Genomic DNA, 23,311 nt, shown 5'->3' with positions numbered 1-23,311 from the left:
GAGCTGGTACTGGGGGGAGCACCCTGGGGGGCAGGGGGAGCTGGTACCGGGGGGCAGGGGAAGCTGGTACTGGGAGGAGCACCCTGGGGGGCAGGGGGAGCTAGTACCAGGGGGAGGGGGGAAGGGGAGAGCACCCCAGGGGCACAGGCAGCTGGTACTGGGAGCGCTGTTTTTCTGACTCTGTCCTTGCCTCTGTCCAGGTGATGGTTTAGCAGCTGCTGCACAAGGCAGCAGCACAGCAGAGCTCGCAAAGCTGGCTCCCTGCGCCATGGTCACACACAGCAAGTTCCCCGCTGCTGGGATGAGCCGCCCGCTGGACACCAGCCTGCGCCTCAAGACCTTCAGCTCCAAGAGCGAGTACCAGCTGGTGGTGAACGCTGTGCGCAAGCTGCAGGAGAGTGGCTTCTACTGGAGCGCAGTAACAGGCGGCGAGGCCAACCTGCTGCTGAGCGCCGAGCCGGCTGGCACCTTCCTCATCAGAGACAGCTCCGACCAGCGGCACTTCTTCACCCTCAGTGTCAAGACTGAGTCGGGCACCAAGAACCTGCGCATCCAATGCGAGGGCGGCAGCTTCTCTCTGCAGAGTGACCCCCGCAGCAGCCAGCCCGTGCCCCGCTTTGACTGCGTCCTCAAGCTGGTGCATCACTACATGCCTCCTTCCCCGTGTCCCCTCCCCGAGCAGCCCGGGGGGACCCCACACCCGAAGCGTGCCTACTACATCTACTCTGGGGGCGAGAAAATCCCGCTGGTGCTCAGCCGCCCGCTCTCCTCCAACGTGTCCAGCCTGCAGCACCTCTGCCGCAAGACGGTCAATGGACACTTGGACTCCTACGAGAAGATGACTCAACTGCCAGGCCCCATCAAGGAGTTCCTGGACCAGTATGATGCCCCCCTCTAAGGAGTGCGGAGGAGGGAGCAGCACATGGCACAAGCACAAAAGCAGGGTAGGGGGCACAATGATCTACTGGAGCATGAACTTGCAGGACAAAAACAGACCCCCTTCCCCTTTGGAAAGGGAGTGGGGGGATGACCGTGAACTTAGGGGTGACCAATGGGCCCTGCCCAGCACAGAGACGTCTGCAGTTGTGTATGTGTGTTGGGGTTTGGAGCCCCCTCTCGGTAATGGCAAGAGGCTGACGTTACTTGACTAAGGATTAACATACTGAAGCTCCTGTGCACAGCCTGCCTCCCCTTCTGCAGCCCAGTGAGAACTGTGTCTGGTTCTGGGGCGGTCCCACCAGATATGAGGGCAGCTGCTGGGAAGGAGACGTGCTGAACAGTTTGCAAACAACACGTGCAAGATGTGTACCTTGCAAACTGCTGTCGCTCAGCTGTGGCTCGGATCCTCTCCCCCATTTTCTGGCCACCAGGACCAAACTGGAGCTGGTCTGGTAACAAAGCCGGTCTGAAGACCGTAGAAGGAAAGCACTGGAATCCAGCTAGTGCCTGAGAACTCTTCCTCAGTTTTAAGGGGAAAGTGATTTTTTTTTACCTCTCACCGCCTCCTTGTGGGTGGAAGCTCCTTTCACACCAAGCCCCAGACTTGGAGGGTGCTGCCTTTTCCCCTCACTACCATTATCCAGGGGACTAAGCCTTAAACGCCATCCTCGTCCCAGGGGTTGGGTTACTGCACATTACAGGCAAGACTTACAATGATGGTCCAGGCTATGAATCGTGAATCCCAGTCGGGAAAGGAGCCCGTCCCGATGGCACATCGGCACCAAGGAGTTTCATGTGAGCAGGACGAGCACCAACGGGATGAGTTGTTGTTAGACCGTTATTCCGAAGTGCTGCCCCATCCGGGCTTCTCCCAGAGCCTGCCCCAGCCCCTGGACTCTCCGCTTCACAGAGGGCTCCAGAAGTTGGGATTCTCTACAGTCTCTGGCTGGATCTGGGGCTGTGGGTTTGCCTGGTCCCCAGATGCACTGCTCCATGGTGGCAACCGTGGCACTGATCCCTACAGGAATGTAGCAACAACGGAGCACCCTGGAACCGGTCCCTTGGTACCCGCTGTCCCTGTCGAGGTGGGGAAGGGCAGCTGGGTTTTTCTGGTTTTTAGAGAGAGCACCATTTACAGCCCTGCCTGAATCACATCTTTTATAAAGATTCTGCCTTCACCTCCAGCCTTGAGGGCTGAGCTGAACATGCTTGAAAACTCAACATAAACCAAACTCAGAAGAAACTTTGCACATATTTATATTTATATTCAGAAAGGAAGCATTTCTGTAATTTATAATAAAGAGCACTATTTTTTAATGAAAACCCCACCTCTGGTTTTGTCTCGCGCCCCCCACCTCTGCCTGCCAGACCTTAGTGAAACACACACGGTAGACACAGTCTTCCACATGCAGCCACTGCCATCGCTTTAATGCTAATGGGGTCACAAGTATCCGGTTTCAGCCCATTTTTAATGCCAGGATCTAACAATTATTCATAGCTTATGTCAGGCAAGAGCGATTCTTGAGAGCGGTGGCATTGGACAGGCCAGCCTGCAGTAGTACTGCGAGGTATTGTAAAGTACCTCGGAGCAGCTTCGATGCTGGTTTGCAAACAGGCTGCTGTGGTCGCAGCTACCCAAATCTTGCTGGCACTAAAGGGACAAGCGACTTCTATTGCCAACACTAGAGGTAATTAAACCATCTCCTAGGGAAGTCACTTTCCAGACAAGCATTAACTGCCTCCTGAGACCTATTCTGAGGCATCACTTCATGGGCATGAGCTCCAGGCCCAGGAATAAACCTGCCAGTTCAAGTAAAGAGAGGCCAGAGGATGGATCACATGCAGAGGAATTAACCCTCTGTGATCATTTCCCCCCCCCCCCCCCAAGAACACAGCAGCAGCCTGTGCTGAGCGAGCTGTGCTCAGGGGAGACGGTCGCGGGGCTGCCCAGGTTTGCCTGTCTGTGGGAGTTGTTCAAGGGCATAAGAGCGGCCACACTGGGTCAGACCAGTGGTCCATCTAGCCCAGTGTCCTGTCTGCCGACAGTGGCCAATGCCAGGTGCCCCAGAGGGAATGAACAGAACAGGGAATCACCAAGTGATCCATCCTCTGTCGCCCATTCCCAGCTTCTGCAAACCATGTGCTTCAGTCCCTGTGCTGTGTGCACAAGGCTGCTTCCTACAGCTCTGCCTCCTGACAGAAAAACATGGGGGGCTCCTACTCCTCCCCACTGTGGGACCAGCCAGGCCCTCAGCCCCACCACCATCCTTGACACTTTCCATCCAGTGCAGCATTAAATCAATTCTATTTAATACCCCACTAGGTCAGTTACACACATGTCAGAGGGGCAGGAGGGCTGCAGGTTTGCAGGGTCCCCCTGCCAGAGGGCTATGGCAAGAGAGGTGTAGTGGCATCGGCAGGGCAGGGCTGCCAGGGAATTCACACAGTTGGCACTGGGGCGAGGGACCCCCCCACCACCCACTCAGCAGCACTTTGGGAGAAACTGTTTATTTTTTGGAACCAAGCCAAATGCAGGGGCCATGAAAGGTGCCCGGGTCCCAGCCGCACCCCCAGCCACACGCAAGGCTGGCTCGTTGCCTCTCTATTTTGGTACCATTCTCTCCAGCCCATTGTTCCAGCCCTGCCAGGAAGAGTGACTTCCCAGCCTGGCCAGGAACCGAGGGAGTTATGCGAAGAATGTCCAGGCAGCGCAGAGTGGGTGGCACTCTGCCAGGCCTTGCTGAGGCACATCCCCGACGTCAGCACCATCTGATCCCAAACACCACACCCACGCCCCTCCCCAGAGCTGGGTCTCCCAGGCAACAGGGCTGGAATATCACTGTTTATTCTCAGCCCAGTGCCAGGAAATTAGGCAGCGCTCCTCCCTCCCCTTCCCTGCTGCCTGGGGGAGGGTGGGGGTAGCTGGGGAGGCCAGAGCAGGGGCGCCTGTGGGGAGAGGGGCCAATGATCTGCATGTGAAGGGCTGTTCCAAAGGCTCCCCTGAGGGGAGATGATGGGAGGCCAGACTGGGCCAGAGCTGGCAGCACTCGGCTAATTCTGGAGAGACTCCCAACGTCTCAGTGGCTGTGGAATAGGGGAGTTGTGCTGCCCAGGGAGCAGTGTGACCAGGAAGGGGGTGTCAGCTCCTGGGGCCTCAGCAGTGCTCCCCACAGGCCAGCGGGCTCCCTCGGAGGCAGCGTGACGTGCGAGGAGCCCTCAGTTTGCCCACGTTGAGCTGCAGCTCCCAGAGAATAAGCTGCAAGTGACCGGCAGCAGCCTGCAGTCAGGGTCATCACTGCCATGCCCTCAGCCAGCCCGGCAGAGCTCCTTGGGGGCCTGCCCTTACCCATCTCAGCTGCACCTGGATGCCACTCAACTCCCCCTCTCTTGGGCTGCGTTGGGCAGAGAGCACCAGGTTAGCAGCTGGGGGTAGTGCCAACTCCCCAATGACCAGTGATGGGGCTCCCAGGCACGTCCCCAGTAGAGCCCCTGAGAAGCGAGAGCGCCCCAGGGCCTCACAGTGCAGAGGGAGGGTGGCTCCCCTGGCCTTTTCGTGCTAGAGGAAGGCCAAGGTTTGTTTCAATACCAGGTCCTGTCTACATGGCCCCTGAGCCTCCTTGGCCCCCAGCCCCTCATCTTCCTGCTGTTACCACCTGGGATTTCTTGGCCTCCCAGAAGAACCGCTGATGCTTCCTCTCCCTCTGCTCAGGGGCCTCTTCCCTTTTGCCTCAGGACACGGTGCAGTGCTGCAATCAGCTGCTGACTCGGAGAGTCCGGGAAGCCTTGTGAATGCTACCCGCTTCTTGGAACCTCCCCAGCCCCACAGCAGCAGTGACGCGGACGACCAGTGGGCAAATCCCTGACAGAGATTTCACAAGCCTCTCGCCTCCCCCAGAAACGCCAAATGGACTTGACCCTGCATTACGTAAGGAGCTATTTCTGTGCGTCATGGACGGTCAGTTCCCCGCTGCCCCACTTCTGCGCCTGGGAGAAGGGCTGAGCTCACCAGCACAGTAATTTCCTGGACCAGGAAGACCTGCTCCACCACACATGGGGATTAGGTGGAGCAGGTCATTGTGATGAGCTCGAAGACCCCGCACTAAACCAGGGCTAGGCACAGAGCAGCACTGGGCAGCGGGATCATTTAAAAGGACCCTGGTAGCCGGGGCAGGGGGATTTGGGGGATCTGCACCAGGAAGTGAGGCTGATGCCTGGAGCTGAGAGAGGAGGGGCTGCAGCGTTCTCACTGCAGCTACAGCTCCTACGCCGAGGGCAGGTCCTCCACCTCCCCGAGAGGCATAACTGTGTCGATGGGAGACGCCCTCCCATTAACCTAGCCCTGTCTACAGCGGGGTTAGGTCAGTGTAGCTGCATCACTCAGGGAGGGGAAATCCACACCCTGTTATACGGCGTAGAGCAGGGCTAAGTTCTACGCTGGCGCGGCCATGAACCAGACTGCCCGCCCCCCCCGAAGCAAGGGACATTAGCCCACTGACGGACTGAACAGATCCTCCTGAGTCTGTGACCACGCCCCTGACGGAGAAGCCACAGCCCACTGGGAAGTGACCCGGGGTGGGGGAGTAGAACATGGGTGGACCAGTGAGTGGTCCAGGTACTGTATCACCCCGCTAGGGCCCTAGGTCAGTCCCAATGGAGGGGGAGGGCTTGTGTCCATTTACCTCATCTGCCCATATCCCCATATGGCAGAACCCGAAGGGGAGTGGAAGAGACTCTCGGGCTGGATTGAGGCCAGCTGCATATATCTCAGCCAGGGCCCCTCTAGAATAAACTGGCCAGAAAGAACGGTGTCACCACTGCCTGACCACTAGCCCAGCTGGCTCTCAGACTGGCCCGGCAGGCGCCACGCAGGGGAACCACATTGGGAAGGGGCAGGAGAGCAGTGGAGGACGGGAGCTGGGATTAGGACTCCGGACTTACCTGGTGCTTCACTAGCACTAACCAGTTCACCTCCCACCCCTCCTGGTGAGGGAGAAGGAGGTGAAGTGAATCACGTGACACCCAGCCAGGCCCTGGCAGAGCCACAGTTAAACTAGCACTGGGCTCCCAGGCTGCAGGGAGTCTGGGGACTGGGCCTAGCCCCCCAGTACCCTCACAGCCGAACCTCCTGCTCTGCACCATTTTGACGTGAGCCCCATCGCACAGAGGGGAACAAAGGCCCTAAGTGACACAATTAGAAACCTAGGTATTGTCTGGCTGGAAAACCCCACACGTCTGCCAAGTCTGGCACCTCGGCTGCCACAGCAGAGACGGTTCAGTGCTCCAGGGTCACCTACTATCCCAGGAGAGGAACATCTCTTACCTCAGCGGCCAATAACTTCTCCCCGGCCGGGGGCTGCAGAGCCTGCTCCCCGTGTCCTGGGCAGCATTGGTTCCTGTGATACCCTGAGAAATGGCCAGCTCTTTCCCACGCAGTTCACCGAAAGCACACCCGGGTACCCAACCGCCCCGAGGGGAAGGAACTAGCCTCCTCGCGCCTGGCCGAGGGCTGGGAGCTCTGGAAAGCTCAGAGCATAACGAGCAGGGAGTGCGGCTCCCACTACAGGATTCCAGCAAATCGCAACAAACTCATGCGCTGCTTAACGGCACTCGAGGGCGACCCAAGCCGCACCATATCCGCAGCCTCTCTGGACGTCAGAGACCCAAGGTCCTGAGGCAAGTTTCTCCTGGAGGGAAATGAAGGTAAAGGCCGGACTCCCCCACCCGCACCTCACTGACAGCTGGGCCAAGGCGTGTCCTGTGTGAGTGGGCAGAGCGCTGATTGGCAGCTGCCCAGCTGTGCTTGGGGGCTCGGCCTAGACTCTCCTTCAGGTGACACTGGGCCACATTCGTCCCTGGTGGGCACATGGGCTTCAGGGGAGTTGTGCCAGGGATGAGTTTCATCCAGACCTTGCGGCACTCGGCACAGGGCCCGAAGTGTGGGGCAGGGGGGCAAAGCCCTTTAATTAATACCCTTTGGGCTTCTCCAGCGCCTCTCGCCTACGGGGCTCACCGACACCTGCATCTCCGAGCGCCCAGGGGAGAGACGGAACCAACGTGGGCCAAGATGTTCAGTGACTGGTGATGGGGTGGGGTGGGGAGGTTGAGAAAGTGAGTGCTCAGCTCTTTCTGAAAAATCAGCTAGCTGAAGCCGGCACTCAGAATCCCTGGTCAGGTGTGAAAATCTTGGCCATACAGTATAAGAATTCTCTGGCCACTAAATGTAGCCACCTCAGGGGTGGAAAGCAGCAGCTCTTCAACAGTAACCAGCAAAATGTCTCCTTCCACCAGAAGAACCGGCCATTTGTCCAGCTGTTTGCTTCCCCTCAATTAACCCGTAGCTCAACTCAGTGCTTTAGCCCTGGCCCTGAGGACATTGGCTCTCCTTAATGACCTGAGGTGAGGGACACAGTCAAAGGCCTTTAGAAGATCTCAAGAAATGATACCCACTGACTCCGCAGTACTGTTCCCATTGGCTCAGTGTGCGACCGCCGGTGAGCACAGCCCCAGCTTCCCTCACAATCCAAGGGAGCGCTAGATTAACCTAGGTGCTGTGTGTATCCCGCCCCAGTCCTCTTCCTGGTCCGCAAGCTGCTAGCTCTGTCGCTCCTGGGCTTCCCCGGAGCCCCTGGGCTGCGCTCTAGCAAAGCAGCGGAGAACCACAGCTTGTGAGCAATTGGCTGCTCCACTCACTGAGCCCTGAGGGACAGGCGCTGGCAGATGCACATGGCAAAGGCCCTGCCAGAGCAGAGACGCCCTGCTGGGAAGACTAGACCCAAAGATGTAGAGAGTAGTCGAGGCGTGTTCCTGGGGCACCCCTGCCTGACCTAGGGCCCATTCACAGCTAGGCGATGTTTGTCAGGGTGGGGGGGAGGGGCGATTCTGCATCCCTTGTGCACATGGAATGATCCCATTAACTCCAGTGTTCCTGGCTGCGGAATTGGGACGTGCCCCTGGGCTCTCCTCGCTGTGGCATGTCACCGCACGATGCCCCATTTGCTCTGGAACACAACCAGAGACATTTAGCACCGCCCATCTGGCTGGACAGGACGCTAACTCGGCTTGCGGGGGACCAGACTGCTGAGTACGAGGCACTCGGCCTAGTCTAGACAGAGCCGTAGTCAGAACAGCCACTCATGCTCCCTAGCTTGGACCCAACTAGTCTGCAGAGGGAGCGTGCTGATTTCCAGGCTCTCGGGAAGTGGGGCTGCCCAGGGATTCCCTACAGTAGTGGTCTCCAAAGTGAGGTGCGCGCACCCCAGGGGGTGCATAAGAGGATCCTTCGGGGTGCGCGGCAGGAGGAGCGCCGCCGGAGCAGCGCCGCTTTTTTTTCCCTTCAGCAATTCGGCCGGGAGCAGGGGGTGCATGCTCAAAAATATTTTACTGATGGGGTGCGCGATCAAAAAAGTTTGGTGACCACTGCCTTAGAGCTCTACAGTAAGGCCAGGGAATGTTCTTGTTAGGAACAAACATTGACACACAATCCCTCCAACCTCCCAGGGTTCATCTTCACAGGGAGACCAGCATGCATACAGCTCCCTAAGTCACACAATGTCCCCTGGCAACTCCACAACTGCTCACGGGAAAATATGACATCAGGAAAGTGGGAGAGGGATTGTTAGCTTCCTGTAATGTGATTCATCAGCTAGAAGAAAAGAGGAGCGCCAGGCCCCATGGACTGACCAGTCCCTGGGAACCCGCAGCCATCTGTTCTGCACTATGGGAAACTGGCCTCTGAGTGGGAACTCATGAAACACTCTGTAACTGTAACCTCCGCCTGCCTCCCAATGTCATTGTCTTCCCCACACTGTGCTGACCGGCACAACTGGATCATAGCAGCCAGCACGCCTAGAACTGGCAGGCAAGAGAGACTGACCCATGCCTGCCAGGCTCCAGCCTCTGAAAGCAGGAAATAGAGCTCTAAACACCTGGCGTGGGAATAGGGTGACCAGATGTCCCGATTTTAAAGGGACAGTCCCGATTTTTTGGGGCTTTGTCTTATATAGGTGCCTAATACCCCCCACTCCCGTCCCGATTTTTCACACTTGCTGTCTGGTCACCCTACATGGGAAGGCTGTTGGGAGGGAGAGCTCAGAAATAGCCAATGTGGAGCTCCCAAAATAGGGAGTGCGGCTCCTTTGCAGGGACGTCTGGGGAAAAAAAAACCCAAACATCCCCAGCTCTGAGGCCTGGTGTCAGAACCTTTGTGTTCTCTCTGTCTGCCTGTGAGAATGAAGTGATGCTGGGATGGGAGGCAGGCGGTTGGCTGCCCCAGCTGGTGATGTGCAGAGACACCCTTCTGCCCCCAGGAGAGTTCAGAAAGGAGACTCCCCTTCCCTCCTCTGAGCTGGCTCCTCACTCCCCCTGACACTGACCTGTTGCGGACACTGTCTGTCTGTGGGTCACAACATGAGCCTGGCAGAGCCCAGGGGCTGTGAGCAGCTCTGAAGCTGGCATGCTGAATCCAGCCAGTTTCCCGCTGCGCTGGTCTGAGTCCTGTTACTGTAACCAAAAGAGAGAAAAGGAGCTGTCAGCCAGGAGCTGGAAGCCCAGGCCAAAGGGCTGCAGGAAATGACCAGGACATGGGTCCCACCAGCAGGACTGCAGCTTTCAACCCAGCACAGTTGGTACAACAAACCAGCAGCCGTCAGTCGTGAAGGCCGCAGGGCTGCGGCTCAGACCAAGGTGCCGTGCAGCCACCTAGGCAGGATCGCTGGAAAGCTAAACCCGCCTGGCTTGGGGAGCCCTATCTGCAGACAGAGGCAAGCAGGAAGCTCAGAGGCAGGCGAGTTCATCCCCAAAGAGGGACAAGCACATTAGGAAGCTCCCTGAATCGCCCCCAAGGGCTGCTGTTCTCAGGAAGGGGCTCGGGCGGGTGTAACTCCGGGACAGCAGTTTGCACAGGAACAAGCAGCCCTTCCTGCTGGCTCGGGAAGAAGCCTCACAGCCCCATGACGATGTTCCTGTGGCTCTGGCGCGGGGCTGGGTCCAAGTCCCTGCTCTGCCACATGTGCCCTGTGGGCCAGTCACTCAGGCCTGCCCGCACCTAAACGTCGGTTGACCCAGTTCCGTCGCTCAGGCCTGTGAAAAACGTCACGCCCTGGGCAGCGTAGGTAGAGCACTCTAAGCTGGGGTAGCTGTGGCTAGCCTGATGGAAGGAGCCTTAGCTAACCTTAGCGATTCCCTCTCGAGGGGGTAGATATACCACAGCGATGGAGGAACCCACCACCACACTACGGCACTCCCCAGCTGTGCCCCGTCTCTGCCGCCTGGCTCTTTGTAGGGACCGTCTCCCTCTGTGGGCAGTGCCCAGCACAAGGGACCCTGGTCTCAGACAGGGCCTCTGGGTGCTGCGGGAATAAACACCATCAGACCAGTAAGACGAGGCTGAGCCATTGACTCTATGGCCTGGCGTCTCTGGCAGAGGGCCACTCTCGAGGTCAGGAGCTGGGCTAGGGACTCCACAGGAGTGGGAATTGCTCTTTATTGCGGCATGTTGGACACATGTTGCTGGAACCTGATTTCCCCCCTCCCCTGTCCCCACCCCGCCTCCTGCCCAGCCTTTCAGGGAACTGAGCACTTTTAGCAGAAGTGTGAGCACAGGCAGGGGGAGGGGACGCTCCACGCCAGGGCTGATGTATATTTTGGGACAGAGAAGCTGCTAATAAAAAGTCCTGTTTATGTTTCCATAGTAACTCATTGCTGTTGCTCTGTCTCCAGCGAGCGCTACGTAAACTCCTAAAAGGAACCAGCCAGCTGCAAATTCCTCAGTTGTTCCATCAGTGCAGTTCCTTGCTGAGCCTCCTCTGCCCAGACCTTCCCTTCCAGCCTGAGACACATGATGTCACTGCTTTCCCCTCCAGCGTCTCCCTGGGCTTTCCAGACACTCTAACCGCTGAGCCAGGCAGAGTCTGGATCTTCGCCTGCTGGTCCCAGTGGAGAGGAGCAGGCAGCTCAGCGTAACTGACAGGCTGCCTCAGCTGGGCACCGCAGCAGGGCCCATCCTGCGGGCTCCCTGTGGCGCTCACGCTTTGCCGAGCAGCCATTGTGAATAGCAAGTGCATTGGCCATCCCAGTCCAGAAGAGACCCCACGGCCCAGGTGGGTAATGTGCTGAGCTGGGGTGCAATGGGGCCAAGCGTTCGGCACAGCATCCCCACGGGGGCACAGCCTGTGTGCAGCAGGGATAGGGGCTCACGGTGCTGGGGCGCAAACCCAGGCAGTGGCGATGAGAATGGGGCTCCAAAAGAGCTGGGACTGCTCCATACAAGCTACTGGCCTTGAGCAGACACCATCTACCACCAGAACAACTGTGTGGCTGGATCCCCCCGTCCGTCTGTCTCCACGCTGTCAGTTTGGCTGGCTCTCGTGCAAGCCAGGGGCTGCATTATTCAAACCTGGCACCTGAAACTGCGCACACAAAGCCTGTTTCCGCACGCACAGGGGAGCAATCTGTGCCCAGCCGCAGAGCTGATGGGATCTGCAGCCCACCTCGCCGCTCCGCCACGGTCTCTGGGTCTGATGGCTGCAACAGGAGGGCAGCCAAAGGCCAGAGATTTTAGAAGCAGCCCTGAAAAATCCCCCAAAGCCTGAATCACTGGGCAGGAATTATACGCACACGAACCACCCCACGCTCACACACACAAACCGCCCCCGCACACAAACCACCCCCCACACACAAACCGCTCGTGCGCACACGCACAAAGCACCCCATGTGCACGCACACACACACACAAACCAACACACACACACAGGAGCTCCAGACGTTTACAGCAAGCTCCCGTATTCAGGTGGAAGCTGAGGGACAGGGCAGTTGCACGCTTGTGGAAGGCCTGGTCCGTTTACAGAGCCAGACAGGATTGCTTAGGTTTGCCAACCCTCCAGGCTTGTCATGGAGTCTCCAGGAATTAAAGCGCAATCTTTAATTAAAGACGTGTTAAATCATGTGATAAAACCTCCAGGAATACGTCCAACCACAATTGGCACCCCTGGGCTTGCTTGGAGCCCAGCTGTGTCCGTCTCAGTCCCTGCCCGTCCAGTCTGACGGGCATTAACCATTAATCCTGAGCCCAGGAGCCAATACAACCTAGCGACTAACATCTGGGAAAGCAGTGGGGTGGCCTCTGCCCTTCCCCCTGTGCCAGCAGCGCTAGGGCATCCCAGGGAGCAGGGGGACGGCCTAGGGGGCAGCCAGCTCCACAGGGAGGTTCCCCCACTGCCCATGTCTGCACTGCCAGGGACAGGAGAATCCACAGGGATGGGGGGAGGGTGTCTCCTGCCCTGCCCGAGTGCCCGCTGGCTGGGCTGGCTGGCAGGGGCGCGGGAAGGCCCTCATGCTCACTGCCCACCTGGGCCTTGTGGGATGCTCTAGCTCCTCACTCCTCTATGTCCCCTCATGGCCTCTGTCTCAGCCTGGGCGAGCCCCTTGGCCCTGGGGTCCCTGTGGGGGGGCTCCTCCGAAGTGGAAGAGGACTTGGGAAGGGAGCTGCTAGGAACAAGGCCCCACTTCCCCCTCGGGGGTCTGGGTCCCACTAACCGAGGCGTCAGTCCCTCAGACACAGGCACAAATTGCCCAGCTGACGGAGACGCCACGGAAGAAAACTCCCTCCACAGGGGCTTCCCGGGTGGCCCTGCCAGAACTGGGGCTAGCTTGGGCACGCCACTCTGGGGGTCATGTGGACAGCCCCTGTTTAAACCCGCCGAGTGCAGCCTGTGACCTGCTCACGGGTATGGCACGCCAGCTCCTGATAACACCCCGTGGCCAACTCACGACGTCACACATCTCGTGGGTTTCTGTGATGTCTTAAAGCCCCAGTGCTGAAACCCACAGCCTGCAGGAGACTCGCAGCTCCTGACAAGCGCCTGTTTCCGCTACTTGTGCTAGCAAAGAAAAACTTGACAAGAGGATGTAAGTGCCCCGAGGCAAGCGCCCCATGATGCCCCGACACGCCCACCCGCTATTCGAGTGCCTCGATGCCAGTGTACCCTGAGACCCCCAAAGCGAGCACCCTGGACATGCCCCTCCTGATGCCAGTGTGCCAGTGCCCCCGACATGAGGACCCCAACTTGAGTGCCCCAAGCCCCCAACACCTATGACGTGAGCGCTCCCCGACAGCTCGCACACCATAGCACAAGGAAAACACCCCCCACCTTTCCTGATTTTTAAAACAGTCTAATGATTGTGTGGCCTGCCTCTCAACGTCTGAGTGCTGGAGAAAACCCCTCCTCGTTTGCATCATGCATGCAGGAGGATATAAAGGGAACTAACAGCTGGGCAATGTGACAGCTGGGGGAGGTCCAGGCCCCGTCTAACCCCACCCAGGGTGCTTGCGTAGAGTCATGCCAATCTCATGCTGACGTGACGGGGCTTCCCATCTGACAAGCAGCCCTGGGCAGGATTGCTGGAGGACCTGGGGGCTTATGCCCGCCCCTGCTGCAGCCCCCTGGGCCCTGCTCCACGACCAGGTGAATCTTGTTAGCTGGAATTTCCCTGTCCTGTCTTGTGCCCTAGGTCCGGGAGGAACAGGGAGCGACATCTGTCAGTTTAAAATAGCAAGCAGGACCCCCTTGACAGTCCTCTGGAAGGGCCAGGGCTCTGTCACCAGTGTCACTGCCGCAAGCCCCGGGGCACTTGGCCCCAAGCCAGGGGTGTCACAGGACCCGGCTCATGCAGGTGCCACATGACACTGCCGAGCTCCCGGGGGGGGGGGGGGGTGAGGGTCACAGGGGCATTCAGGGGAGGCTTCCTGGATTCAGAGCCAAACTCAGGCTCCCTCCCAGCCCCCGTCAGCCCTCTCCCAGCAACACAGGGTTAGATCAGGACAACCAGGCCAGCCCAGAACAAACTGAACCATCCCCTGAGCTCCAGCTGCCGGGGTCTCTGTCTCTGGGGGAGCAACGTGCATGTCTTGGGCCTCTGGCTGCTGCGTGTCAGGGCAGCCGTGCCAGCTGTTCTGAGGGACGTGTGGGATCCAGTGGAAACATGAAGGCAGATGCCACTGGAAAATTCAGATGCTCCCTGACTCAACAGGACCCACAGGGAGCCGTTCCAAGCCACACTGAGGAAGAGAGCAGATCCTCCCTGCTCCGGCTGGAGGGCTTGGGTCAGGGACTAGGACTTCCCTCCTGTCCCGTTCGCTGAACAAAATCTCCACCCCCCTGTGTTATCAAAGTTCCAGCAATGCCCGGCCTCACGCCAACAATCCCCCTTCTCGGGCCAGCTTGGCTCTCAGCCAGCCAGCTTCCCGCAGCCCCGGCCAGGAGAGATGGCAAGTGCCCTGCTCCTGGGGAAAGCATTGGGGTCCCAGGCCTCAGGGTACATGCCAGCAGAGTCGGCCCCTCCAGCGCAGAGTGACTCCAGCCCGGGCTGGCGCTGGGTCAGTCAGGACTAACTCCGGGGGCCAGGCGCTGCCTCCAAGCTGAGTCTGGAGTGTGGGGCAGGATAGGAAGATAACTGCGTCCTTAAGGAACAGCTCAGCTCATGAGCAGAATAGCAGAGCGGTCTGAGTCGAACCTGAGCCCCCCCAGTGTACTCCCCCGGCAGGAGAAAGGGAGGCATGGGGGAGCACCCGGGGGGCAGGACACACTGTTCCCTAGCAAGTGCCAAGAGCATCAGCACTTTGCAGGTGTCCCGAGCCCCACAGGCCCTTGCATCTGCTCCACACAGAGGGCAGCAGAGGTGGCCCCATGCCTGACTGGGCAGCTGATTCCAACCCACCAGCCAGGCCCTCTCACTACAGCTCTTCAGCGCAGGCAAAGACACAGGGACCTAGGGCTTGTGGTACCTGCACAGTGCACAGCAGGGAGTGCCAGGCTCACCTCCAGGTGCATGTGTGAGCAGAAGTCACGCCTGGCACCAGTGAGGCCAGCCCCCTGCCCAGCCACCCACTTCCTGCTGCAGCGTCCCCGGCACTTTTTTTTCTTTCTTTTTTTAAATGGAGATATCCTATCTCCTAGAACTGGAAGGGACCTTGAAAGGTCATCGAGTCCAGCCCCCTGCCTTCACTAGCAGGACCAAGTACTGATTTTTGCCCCAGATCCCTAAGTGGCCCCCTCAAGGATTGAACTCACAACCCTAGGTTTAGCAGGCCAATGCTCAAACCACTGAGCTATCCCTCCCCCTTCACCCCTGCTATGGCCACGCATTGCGCTAGGCAGGAGCAGGGCCGGCTCTAACTTTTTTGCCGCCCCAGGCAAAAAAGAAGAGTGCCGCCCCGCCATAACACACACCCCCCAGTGCTGCACTGGGCCGCTCAAATCCCCACCCCGCCCCGAGCGCCTGCCCAAACCCCTGGAGCGCCAGGCCGCTCAAACCCCAACCACACCGAGCGCCGCGCCGCGCCACCGAAACCCCTGCCCCTCCGGAGCGCTGCACCGCGCCGCACTGCGCCGCCCAAACCCCCGCCCCCCGGAGCACCGCGCCGGGCTGAGCCAGACAAACCCCCCCCTCCCGAGCGCCAGGCCGGGCCGCCCAAACCCCCGAGTGCCGCGCCAGGCCGGCCAAACCCCCGTCCCGCCCCGAGCGCCACGCCGGGCCGGCCAAACTGATGGCTGAGTTTGATGCTGTACTCCAGGACCATCTAAGAAGAGTAACCACCCAAGAAATGTACACACACCACTACCTTGGAAAAACAATTCAAAATGAGATCATACAGTTACTGGCAACGAAAGTCAAACAAAAGCCTGTGGCAGATCTGCAGTCAGCAACAGGGCTGGCTCCAGCTTCTTTGCCACCCCAAGCGGCAAAGGGAAAAGAAAAAAGATAAAGCCGCGATCGGCAGCACTTCGGTGGCAGTTCTACCGCACCGCTTCATTCTTCAGCGGCAATTCGGCAGCCGGTCCTTCCCTCCGAGAGGGATTGAAGGATCCGCCGCCGAATTGCCGCCTAAGACCCAGACGTGCCACCCCTTCCATTGGCCGCCCCAAGCACCTGCTTCCTTTGCTGGTGCCTGGAGCCAGCCCTGGTCAGCAAGATATGACTCTGTTATTCTGGACTGCACATCTGACATCAGCCATACGGAACAAATGACTTGAATGGTGCGTTTAGTAGTAACAACAGGACCTAGTGAAAATGTCCCTGCAATGGTGACTGTCAGAGAACATTTTCTAGAATTTATTGACATTGATGATACTACAGGAGCTGGTATGACAAATGTGCTTCTTAAAAAGCTGGAAGATACAGGAACTGCGATAGCTGACATGAGAGGTCAGGGCTACGATAATGGTGCCAACATGAGAGGAAAGAACAGAGGAGTGCAGACACGGATCCGAGAGTTAAACCCTCGAGTTTTTTTTGTCCCATGCAGTTCTCATTCGTTGAACTTGGTGGTCAGTGATGCAGCATTAGCTTCTAGTGAGGCTGCTGAATTTTTTAATGTAATTCAAAGCATCTATGTATTTTTCTCTGCATCAACTCATCGATGGTAAATTTTGAAGCAACATCTGGGAACATCTGACACTGAAACCACTGAGTGCCACACGATGGGAAAGTCGAGTGGAGGCGATAAAGCCTATCAAACACCAAATTGGGAAGATAGATGATGCCATAGTTGCTATTATGGAGGAGAATGCTATGACAGGAACTGTTCGTGGGAGAACAGTGGCAAAGGGAAATGGAATCACCAGAAACATACAGAACTTCACATTTCTGTGCGGCTTAGTGTTGTGGCATGACAAACTGTTTGAAATAAATGTTGTAAGCAAGAGACTCCAGGGTGTTGACCTTGATATATCTGGAGCAATGGAACAACTGGACAAAGCAAAGTCATACCTACAGTCTTACCGGTCAGATGAGGGATTTCAAAATGTTCTGAAGAGTGCACAGAAGTTGGCAGAGGAACTTCACACTGAAGCTATTTTCCCACCCATTCAAGAATACAAGAGTCACCGAAGAAGACGACATTTTGATTACGAGGCACGGGATAATCCCTTAAGAGACCCCAAACAACAATTCAAAGTTGAATTCTTTAACCAGGTGCTAGATTGTGCAATACAGTCAGTTGAACGTTTCATGCAGCTCAAGGAACACAGCAGTATATTTGGGATATTATATGATATTCCAAAACTCCTCACTATACCTGAAGAAGACCTACACCAGCAATGCAGGGCACTAGAGACAGTGTTGACACATGATGACATGTGTGATATTGATGTGAGTGATTTAGGTGATGAACTGAAAGCCCTTTCAAGATACATTTCAGCAGGATCAACTCCAAAGGTTGTTCTGGAATATATGTGCACAAATAAGATGACCACCCTCTTTCCAAATGCTTTTGTTGCTCTGCGCATACTTCTAACACTTCCTGTAACAGTTGCCAGTGGAGAACGCAGCTTCTCCAAGCTGAAGTTAATAAAAACACATCTACACTCCACAATGACACAGGAGAGGCTGGTCGGCCTTGCAACCATCTCAACAGAGCATGAGCTGGCCCAGACTGTGGACCTTCAGGAAGCAGTTCAAATCTTTGCAACCAAGAAGGCACGGAAAGCACCACTTTGATTATTCAAACAGATAAAAATGCCAGTGTTTACTATGCAGACAAGAAAAGTTACATTTGCTATTCAGTCGTTTGAAAGTTAAGTGTTACCTAAAATTTTTGAACAAGGCATTTTAAGTGGTTAGTTCTCCTTTATTGGGGTAGGGAGCAGAGCAGTCCCATGAGAGGAGTAGAACAGGAAGAAGGCAGAATTGAGACCTTTCAAAGTTTTGGCCCAAGCCAGGGGGCATAGGGGCGTCGTTTGAACTCCCTGCCTCAGGTGCCAAAATGTTGTGGGCCGGCCCTGCCCGGGCTGGACTCCTGAGGCACCGGCCATGTTTCCCTGCCCCCAGAGCGGTGACAGCAGCCCCCGGAAACATGGCAGCAACCTCCGCAGCAGCAGCAGGCAAGACCCTTCTCCAGCCAGAACCCGAGGGCTGCACCTGATCTGTGCACAAGGGGGCCGGCTACCCTCACTACAGGCCTCATGGTGCCAATCTCCAGCCACTGGAGCAGCGCCCGGGGGTGCCGCCTGTGCCTGGCTCCGCTGCACTGGCACGGCAGGGTACTGGGCCCCATCGCACGCGGCAGGCCCAGCCCCAGGCTTCGCCCCCTGCCGCCGGCCCAGCTTTCAGCCCTGTACCGAGACAGATGTTTAGGAGGAGAAAAGCAATCCCATTCGGTTTCTATGGAAACGGAGGAAGTTTTCCTCCCGGCAGCAGCAGCTGGAACCCAAAGAAAGTCTTGACATTTCAGAGGATCGGTTCAAACAAAACCGCGTTGTCATGGCAACAGGAGCCACAGGCTGTCACTGCAGACCCCCCCCACCCCCCCGATCCGGGGACAAAGCCAACGGAGAAGAATAAGAAACAACAAGAGCAGCAACTGGCTCGGCTCACAGAACAGCTCGGGGCTGGGGAGTTCTTCAAACAGACCCCCATGGTCATTCCTCCCGTCTTGGGCAAGGCTGACCCAAGGGGATGCAGCTGGCACTAGCCTGGCACAACTGGTCAAATGATCGGCCAGGCCAATGCCACAGTGCAAACGCAAACTCTGCCACCGTATTCAATGGACAGCCTCGCTGCACTGGAGACTCTTCAAGGAATTCAGCTCCCATCCCCCAGGAGCAATCCCGTCCCCTCCACACCATCCCTGCCCCGTCCCCTCGGTCCCTGCCCCGTCCCCTCGGTCCCTGTCCTGTCCCCTCTGAGTCCCCTCCACACCATCCCATCCCCTTTGTGCCATCCCTGCCCCCCTCCCCTGTCCTCTCCTCCCCATCCTGTCCTCTGTAGCTCCTCCACCCCATGCCATCGCTGCCCCATCCCCTCACACCATCCTATCCCCTCCATCCCCTCTGCACCATCCCTGCCCCCTCCATGTCATCCCGGCCCCCCTGCCCCTTGCCACCCATCTCCTCTCTCACCGTCAGCTGGGCAGGCCCCCCGTGTGAAAAGGGTTGGGCTGTATGCTACTGCTGTCTCTCTGGGGATGCTGGCAGGAAGCTGCAAACTGCCTCACCCCGTCATGTCCAGCTCAGTGCCAAGTATCCTCTGCCACCTTCTATTGGGGCCTTTGCAGCTGAGCCCCTGCTACCAGGGGCATGGAGGAGAGAGCGCCAAGGTCCAGCAGAGCAGGAGCTTCCCCCCCGGCCCCACAAACAGGCAGGCCCAGCCCCTAGACCAAGGCGCTAGGTTTGTTGATGCAGAGGGGCTGGGGCCTGCACTTCAGGCTGGCCCACACAATGATGGAGCCTCGGGGGAACTGAAACCATTTCCGGTGCCCATCGGCCAAGAAGAGTGTTGATACCTTGGAGAGGGCTCAAAGAAGAGCCCTGAGACTGATCGAAGAGAACCTGGTGAAATCAGTCTATTTCGCTTCACACAGGGAAGGTTCGGGGTGACTTGATCCCAGTCTGTGAGAACCTACATGGGGGGCAAATATTTCATAACGGGCTCTTCAGCCAAGCAGAGGAAGGTCTAACATGACCCAGTGTCTGGCGGCGGAAGCCAGACACATTCAGACTGGAAATACGGTGTAAATTTTTATCAGTGAGCATAACCACTGGGACAATTTACTGGAGGTCCAGTTATTCTCCATCACTGACTATTTATAAATCAGGATGGGATGTTTTCGACAAGTTCCGCTCTAGGAATTGTTTTAGGGACGTTCTCTGGCCCGTGCTATACAGCAGGGCAGACTGGGTCCCTTCTGGCCTTGGAATCTATGAAACAAAATGCCCCAGCGCCCCCGCCCCTGCCCCCCCGATCTCACAAGTGTATCTGACCTGGCTCTGAGTGAGGTGCAGGCTGGTGTGTCACTGGCTAACACTAAGGGCCTGGCTATCCATTGCCCTGCCCCTGGTGTCGCTGTCTCCATCAGCACAAAGGGATCGTGAGATGCCACCACTGGGAGCAGGCCTGGATACTGCATGGGACACGCACTTGGCACTGCTGGAAATGACAACACAAGATGCACAGCAAAGGAGACCTGGGGCTGAAGGTTCCTCCATCAGGGCAGGGTCCTCTGTCGTGACCAGGTCACAGGCTGCAGCCAGACTCACGCTGCTCAGGGACAGGAGCAGGGCTGGGATCTCAGCCAACTGCCTTATGTCTAAGAAACAGCAGGGGAGGGGAAGCAGTGCCCGCCCCTCCCTAAAACTGAGCCCCCTTGGCCCAAGATATGGCTCCTCCCCTGCGCAGGTGGCCCTGGGTGGAACTCTTGCCGGAATATCCCCAGGTGCTTTCCACCTGCTCTCGCTTTCCAGGCTGTCTCACAAGGACAGCTTGGTTATGTGGAATAAACAAGGCACATCAGAACACAAGCCACCCCTGCACTCCCCGCCCAGCCAGCCTGAATACCAGGCACGCTGCGGTCTGGGAGCTTTGATAAACACAGGGGAAAGGGCTAAAACAGACCCTGGGCCCTGCACAACTCCTGCAGGCACCAGTAGCCCAGCCTGGTGGCAGCTGGACAAACGATGCAAGGTGACAGCGCCGGGTATTGCAGCCCCAGAGCACCCCACGCCACAAACCCCGCAGGGCAAGCCGCCCGCCTGACTCCATCCCAGGCTGGGGGTGCACAGGAGGCAGGGGCCCTGGGAAGCCACATGCAGCCTTCCCTGACCAGAGGGTCAGCACAATACAGGGCCTCCAAGTGCTCCTGAGGGAGTGGATGTGGAAAGGACCCAAACAAGTCCTTTCCGCCTGACCCCAGAGCCCCCTCCCCACTGGGCTCCGCCTGGCCCCACAGCCCCCTCCCCGCCTGACCCCAGAACCCCTTCCCCACTGGGCTCCACCTGACCCCAGAGCCCCCTCCCCACTGGGCTCCGCCTGGCCCCAGAGCCCCCTCCCCGCCTGGCCCCAGAGCCCCCTCCCCACTGGGCTCCACCTGGCCCCAGAGACCCCTCCCCACTGGGCACCACGTGGCCCCTGGATGGGGCCATGACTGGGGCATTAGTAGCACCATTGATTCAACTGGCTGCTGGCTGGGTCTGGGCCCTGGCGTCTCACTGCACTGACCCCCTGGAGGTGTCACTGACCCCCTGCTGCCAGAGTCAGCCGGAGGGGGAGTCCAGAGCCCGGACCAAGCAATGACCGGAGGAAGGGCACTGAGAGCAGGAGAGAGGAGCCCCCGACCTGGCCCTGGAACGTGCCCTTCCCTTCGTGCAGCGGGTCCCGCCCGAGGGAGTCACGCACCTTTTGCTCCCACACGTTCCCCTCCCATCGCCCATGGCCCTCGGGGCTGCACGCTGCGCATTGGCCTGCATCCAGCTAGAACTGTGAGAGTCACTTGCAGGTTGAGCAAGAGCCAAGCTGCTTGTGACCCATCCTGCAGGTAACTTGGCGCTAGGCAGCAGGGGGTGTGGAGCTGGGGTGGGGAAGCACTTACACAACACGCTGCAGATTGGCTTCACCCCAGTTCCCATCACTCTAGACACACACACTCCCTGCTGTCATAACCCTGCACGCACACATGCCCTCCAACGCACCAGCCCTGTGTCCTCACTGCCACCCAGCCACGGGGAGTAGGGACCCTGTCCCTACCGCACCAGGGGGGCACCGTGCCAAACCCCAGGGACAGGCGCTGATCCCTGCTCCCAGTGAGGGACAGGCAAAGGTTACAGCTGGGGGAGCGTTTCCCTTGACGGAATCGGGAGCCCTCGTTATCAGTTTGATGATTGGGAATGAGAGCCGAGCGGCTCTTTACAGTAACTCCAGCAATTCAATTATCCATCCTTGGCAGCAGGCACCGATTGGCGTCCAGAGACCGAGGCACCACCTGGCACAGGCGCTTGGCAGCACAGCCTGCCCCGTGTGCAGCCGGCCAAGCCGCAGCTCCTTATAGCCAGCCTGGGGAGTGCTTGTCCCCGGGAGTCAGGGTACAGCCCCCCTCACTGGGAGAGCGTAATTGTGTCATGAGAGTGTCATGGCCACCTGCCACCCACAGCATCCAGTGGAGCAGGCACAGCAGGAACCCCTCACCCGGATCACCTGCAGGCTAGGGCCCTCCCACCCCAGGCCCTGCCCACAGAGCTCAGTCACCCGACACTGGCACTGCCACCCACCAGGTTCCAGAGGGAAACTCCGAGCAGCCCCACAGCGCTCAGTGGAGCATCCAAAGAGCTCCAGTGATGGGTGCTCTGCTGCCGCCGGCTCCAGCAGGGCCGTGAATAGAAACACAGCTCCCATTGCAGCTAAGCCAGCAGCATCTGCCCTCCGCACTGCACAGCCTTGCACAGGACTCACCCTCCCCCGCCCCGGGAGGCCCTGGGAGGAGTGATGGGTTGGGGATGAAGTCAGTGCGGGGAAGGGAGCAAAGCCAGCGGGCTGCCAAGTGCCAGGCATGGCCTTGTGGCGGTGGGGGGCCCTGGACGGAGGCACCACGTTGTCAGGCGTCACCATGGTCGAGTCCTGCCCTGGCAGGGAGGACTCTGGACTCTCCCTAGCTGCAGCTGGATAAGGACATCCTGTGGTTACGGCTGCTGGGGGTCCAGAGTGGCAAGGGGTCCCAGTGAGCACCGGGGCTGCAGCCCAATGGCCCGTCACAACCCCCAGCAAAGCCAGGCCATGCCTGCCCCAGCGCCCGCCAGAGACGGGCATTTCCCCTTCCTTCCACTTGGAATTTCTGCTTCTGTGAAAGCCTCAGCCCTGGTGTGACGCTCCCTGCTTCCCCCTGGGTTTCTCCTGCCTGGCCTGGCCTGGCCTGCCCAGCTGCCGCACCCCACCAAGGCCCCCAGAGGCTGGGCTGGAGCTTGCCCGGGGAGCAGGAGTGCTAGCACTGCTGAGTCACTTTGCTGCACTCGTGTTTCCATAGCATTGGGGCTGTGTTTGCTGGAAGGGCCCGGCTGGGAATCGTGACTAATCTGTTCTCAAAACAAGCAGAAAAGAGCAGAAAGGTTTGTGCAAAGCCCTGGGGAGGGGGCTGAATCCCGGTCAGGGCCGCGAGGAGGAGGAGGAGGAGCTGAGATCGGCGCCAGCCGAGGGAGTGACGCCAGCTGCCCAGGGCACCGCACAAGCGTCAGGAGTGGAGCTCTCAGCATGCAGGGGCAGGACTTGGCCCCAAGGCCAAGGGGCAGCTGAGAGCCAGAGGGTTCAGTGCTTCCTCGTACCCCCATGCCCCGGCCACCCTCCTGCTCTCCCCGGCACTGGCACATGGAGCTTCCCCGCAGCCCTCTCGCTAGCCCAGACGCCACGAACCCTAGAGCCAAGGTCACTCCTGGATCACACAGGCACAGGGCTCTGCCACCCGGGAGCACAAGGCCCTGGATCCTCGGCCAAGCTGCCCTTGGCTCGTCATTGAAACCTGCCCCGAGAACAGCACCTCTAATTCAGGCACTGCCACACGCCGGCTCTGGGTGCAGCTCCCCAGCCAGCAGCCTCTCTCTTCTGGCCTCCCACAAAC

The 23,311-nt window shown here is 58.4% G+C and overlaps 1 protein-coding gene across 1 annotated transcript; it reads left to right on the top strand.

The window, feature by feature from the left end:
- The first annotated feature begins 202 nt into the window (after window positions 1-202).
- On the top strand, window positions 203-2,235 carry SOCS3 (suppressor of cytokine signaling 3). The gene has a single exon (XM_026654529.1). The coding sequence runs from the start codon at window positions 269-271 to the stop codon at window positions 896-898; it is 630 nt and encodes a 209-aa protein (XP_026510314.1). The 5' UTR covers window positions 203-268; the 3' UTR covers window positions 899-2,235.
- Window positions 2,236-23,311: the final 21,076 nt, after the last annotated feature.

This window comes from Terrapene carolina, unplaced genomic scaffold (genome assembly GCF_002925995.2).
Source record: "Terrapene carolina triunguis isolate 2854851 unplaced genomic scaffold, T_m_triunguis-2.0 Scaffold192, whole genome shotgun sequence".
In the NCBI taxonomy this organism is placed as follows: Eukaryota; Metazoa; Chordata; order Testudines; family Emydidae; genus Terrapene; species Terrapene triunguis.
The sequence above is the reverse complement of the archived record's forward strand: the minus strand, read 5'-3'. Positions and strand labels throughout refer to the sequence as shown.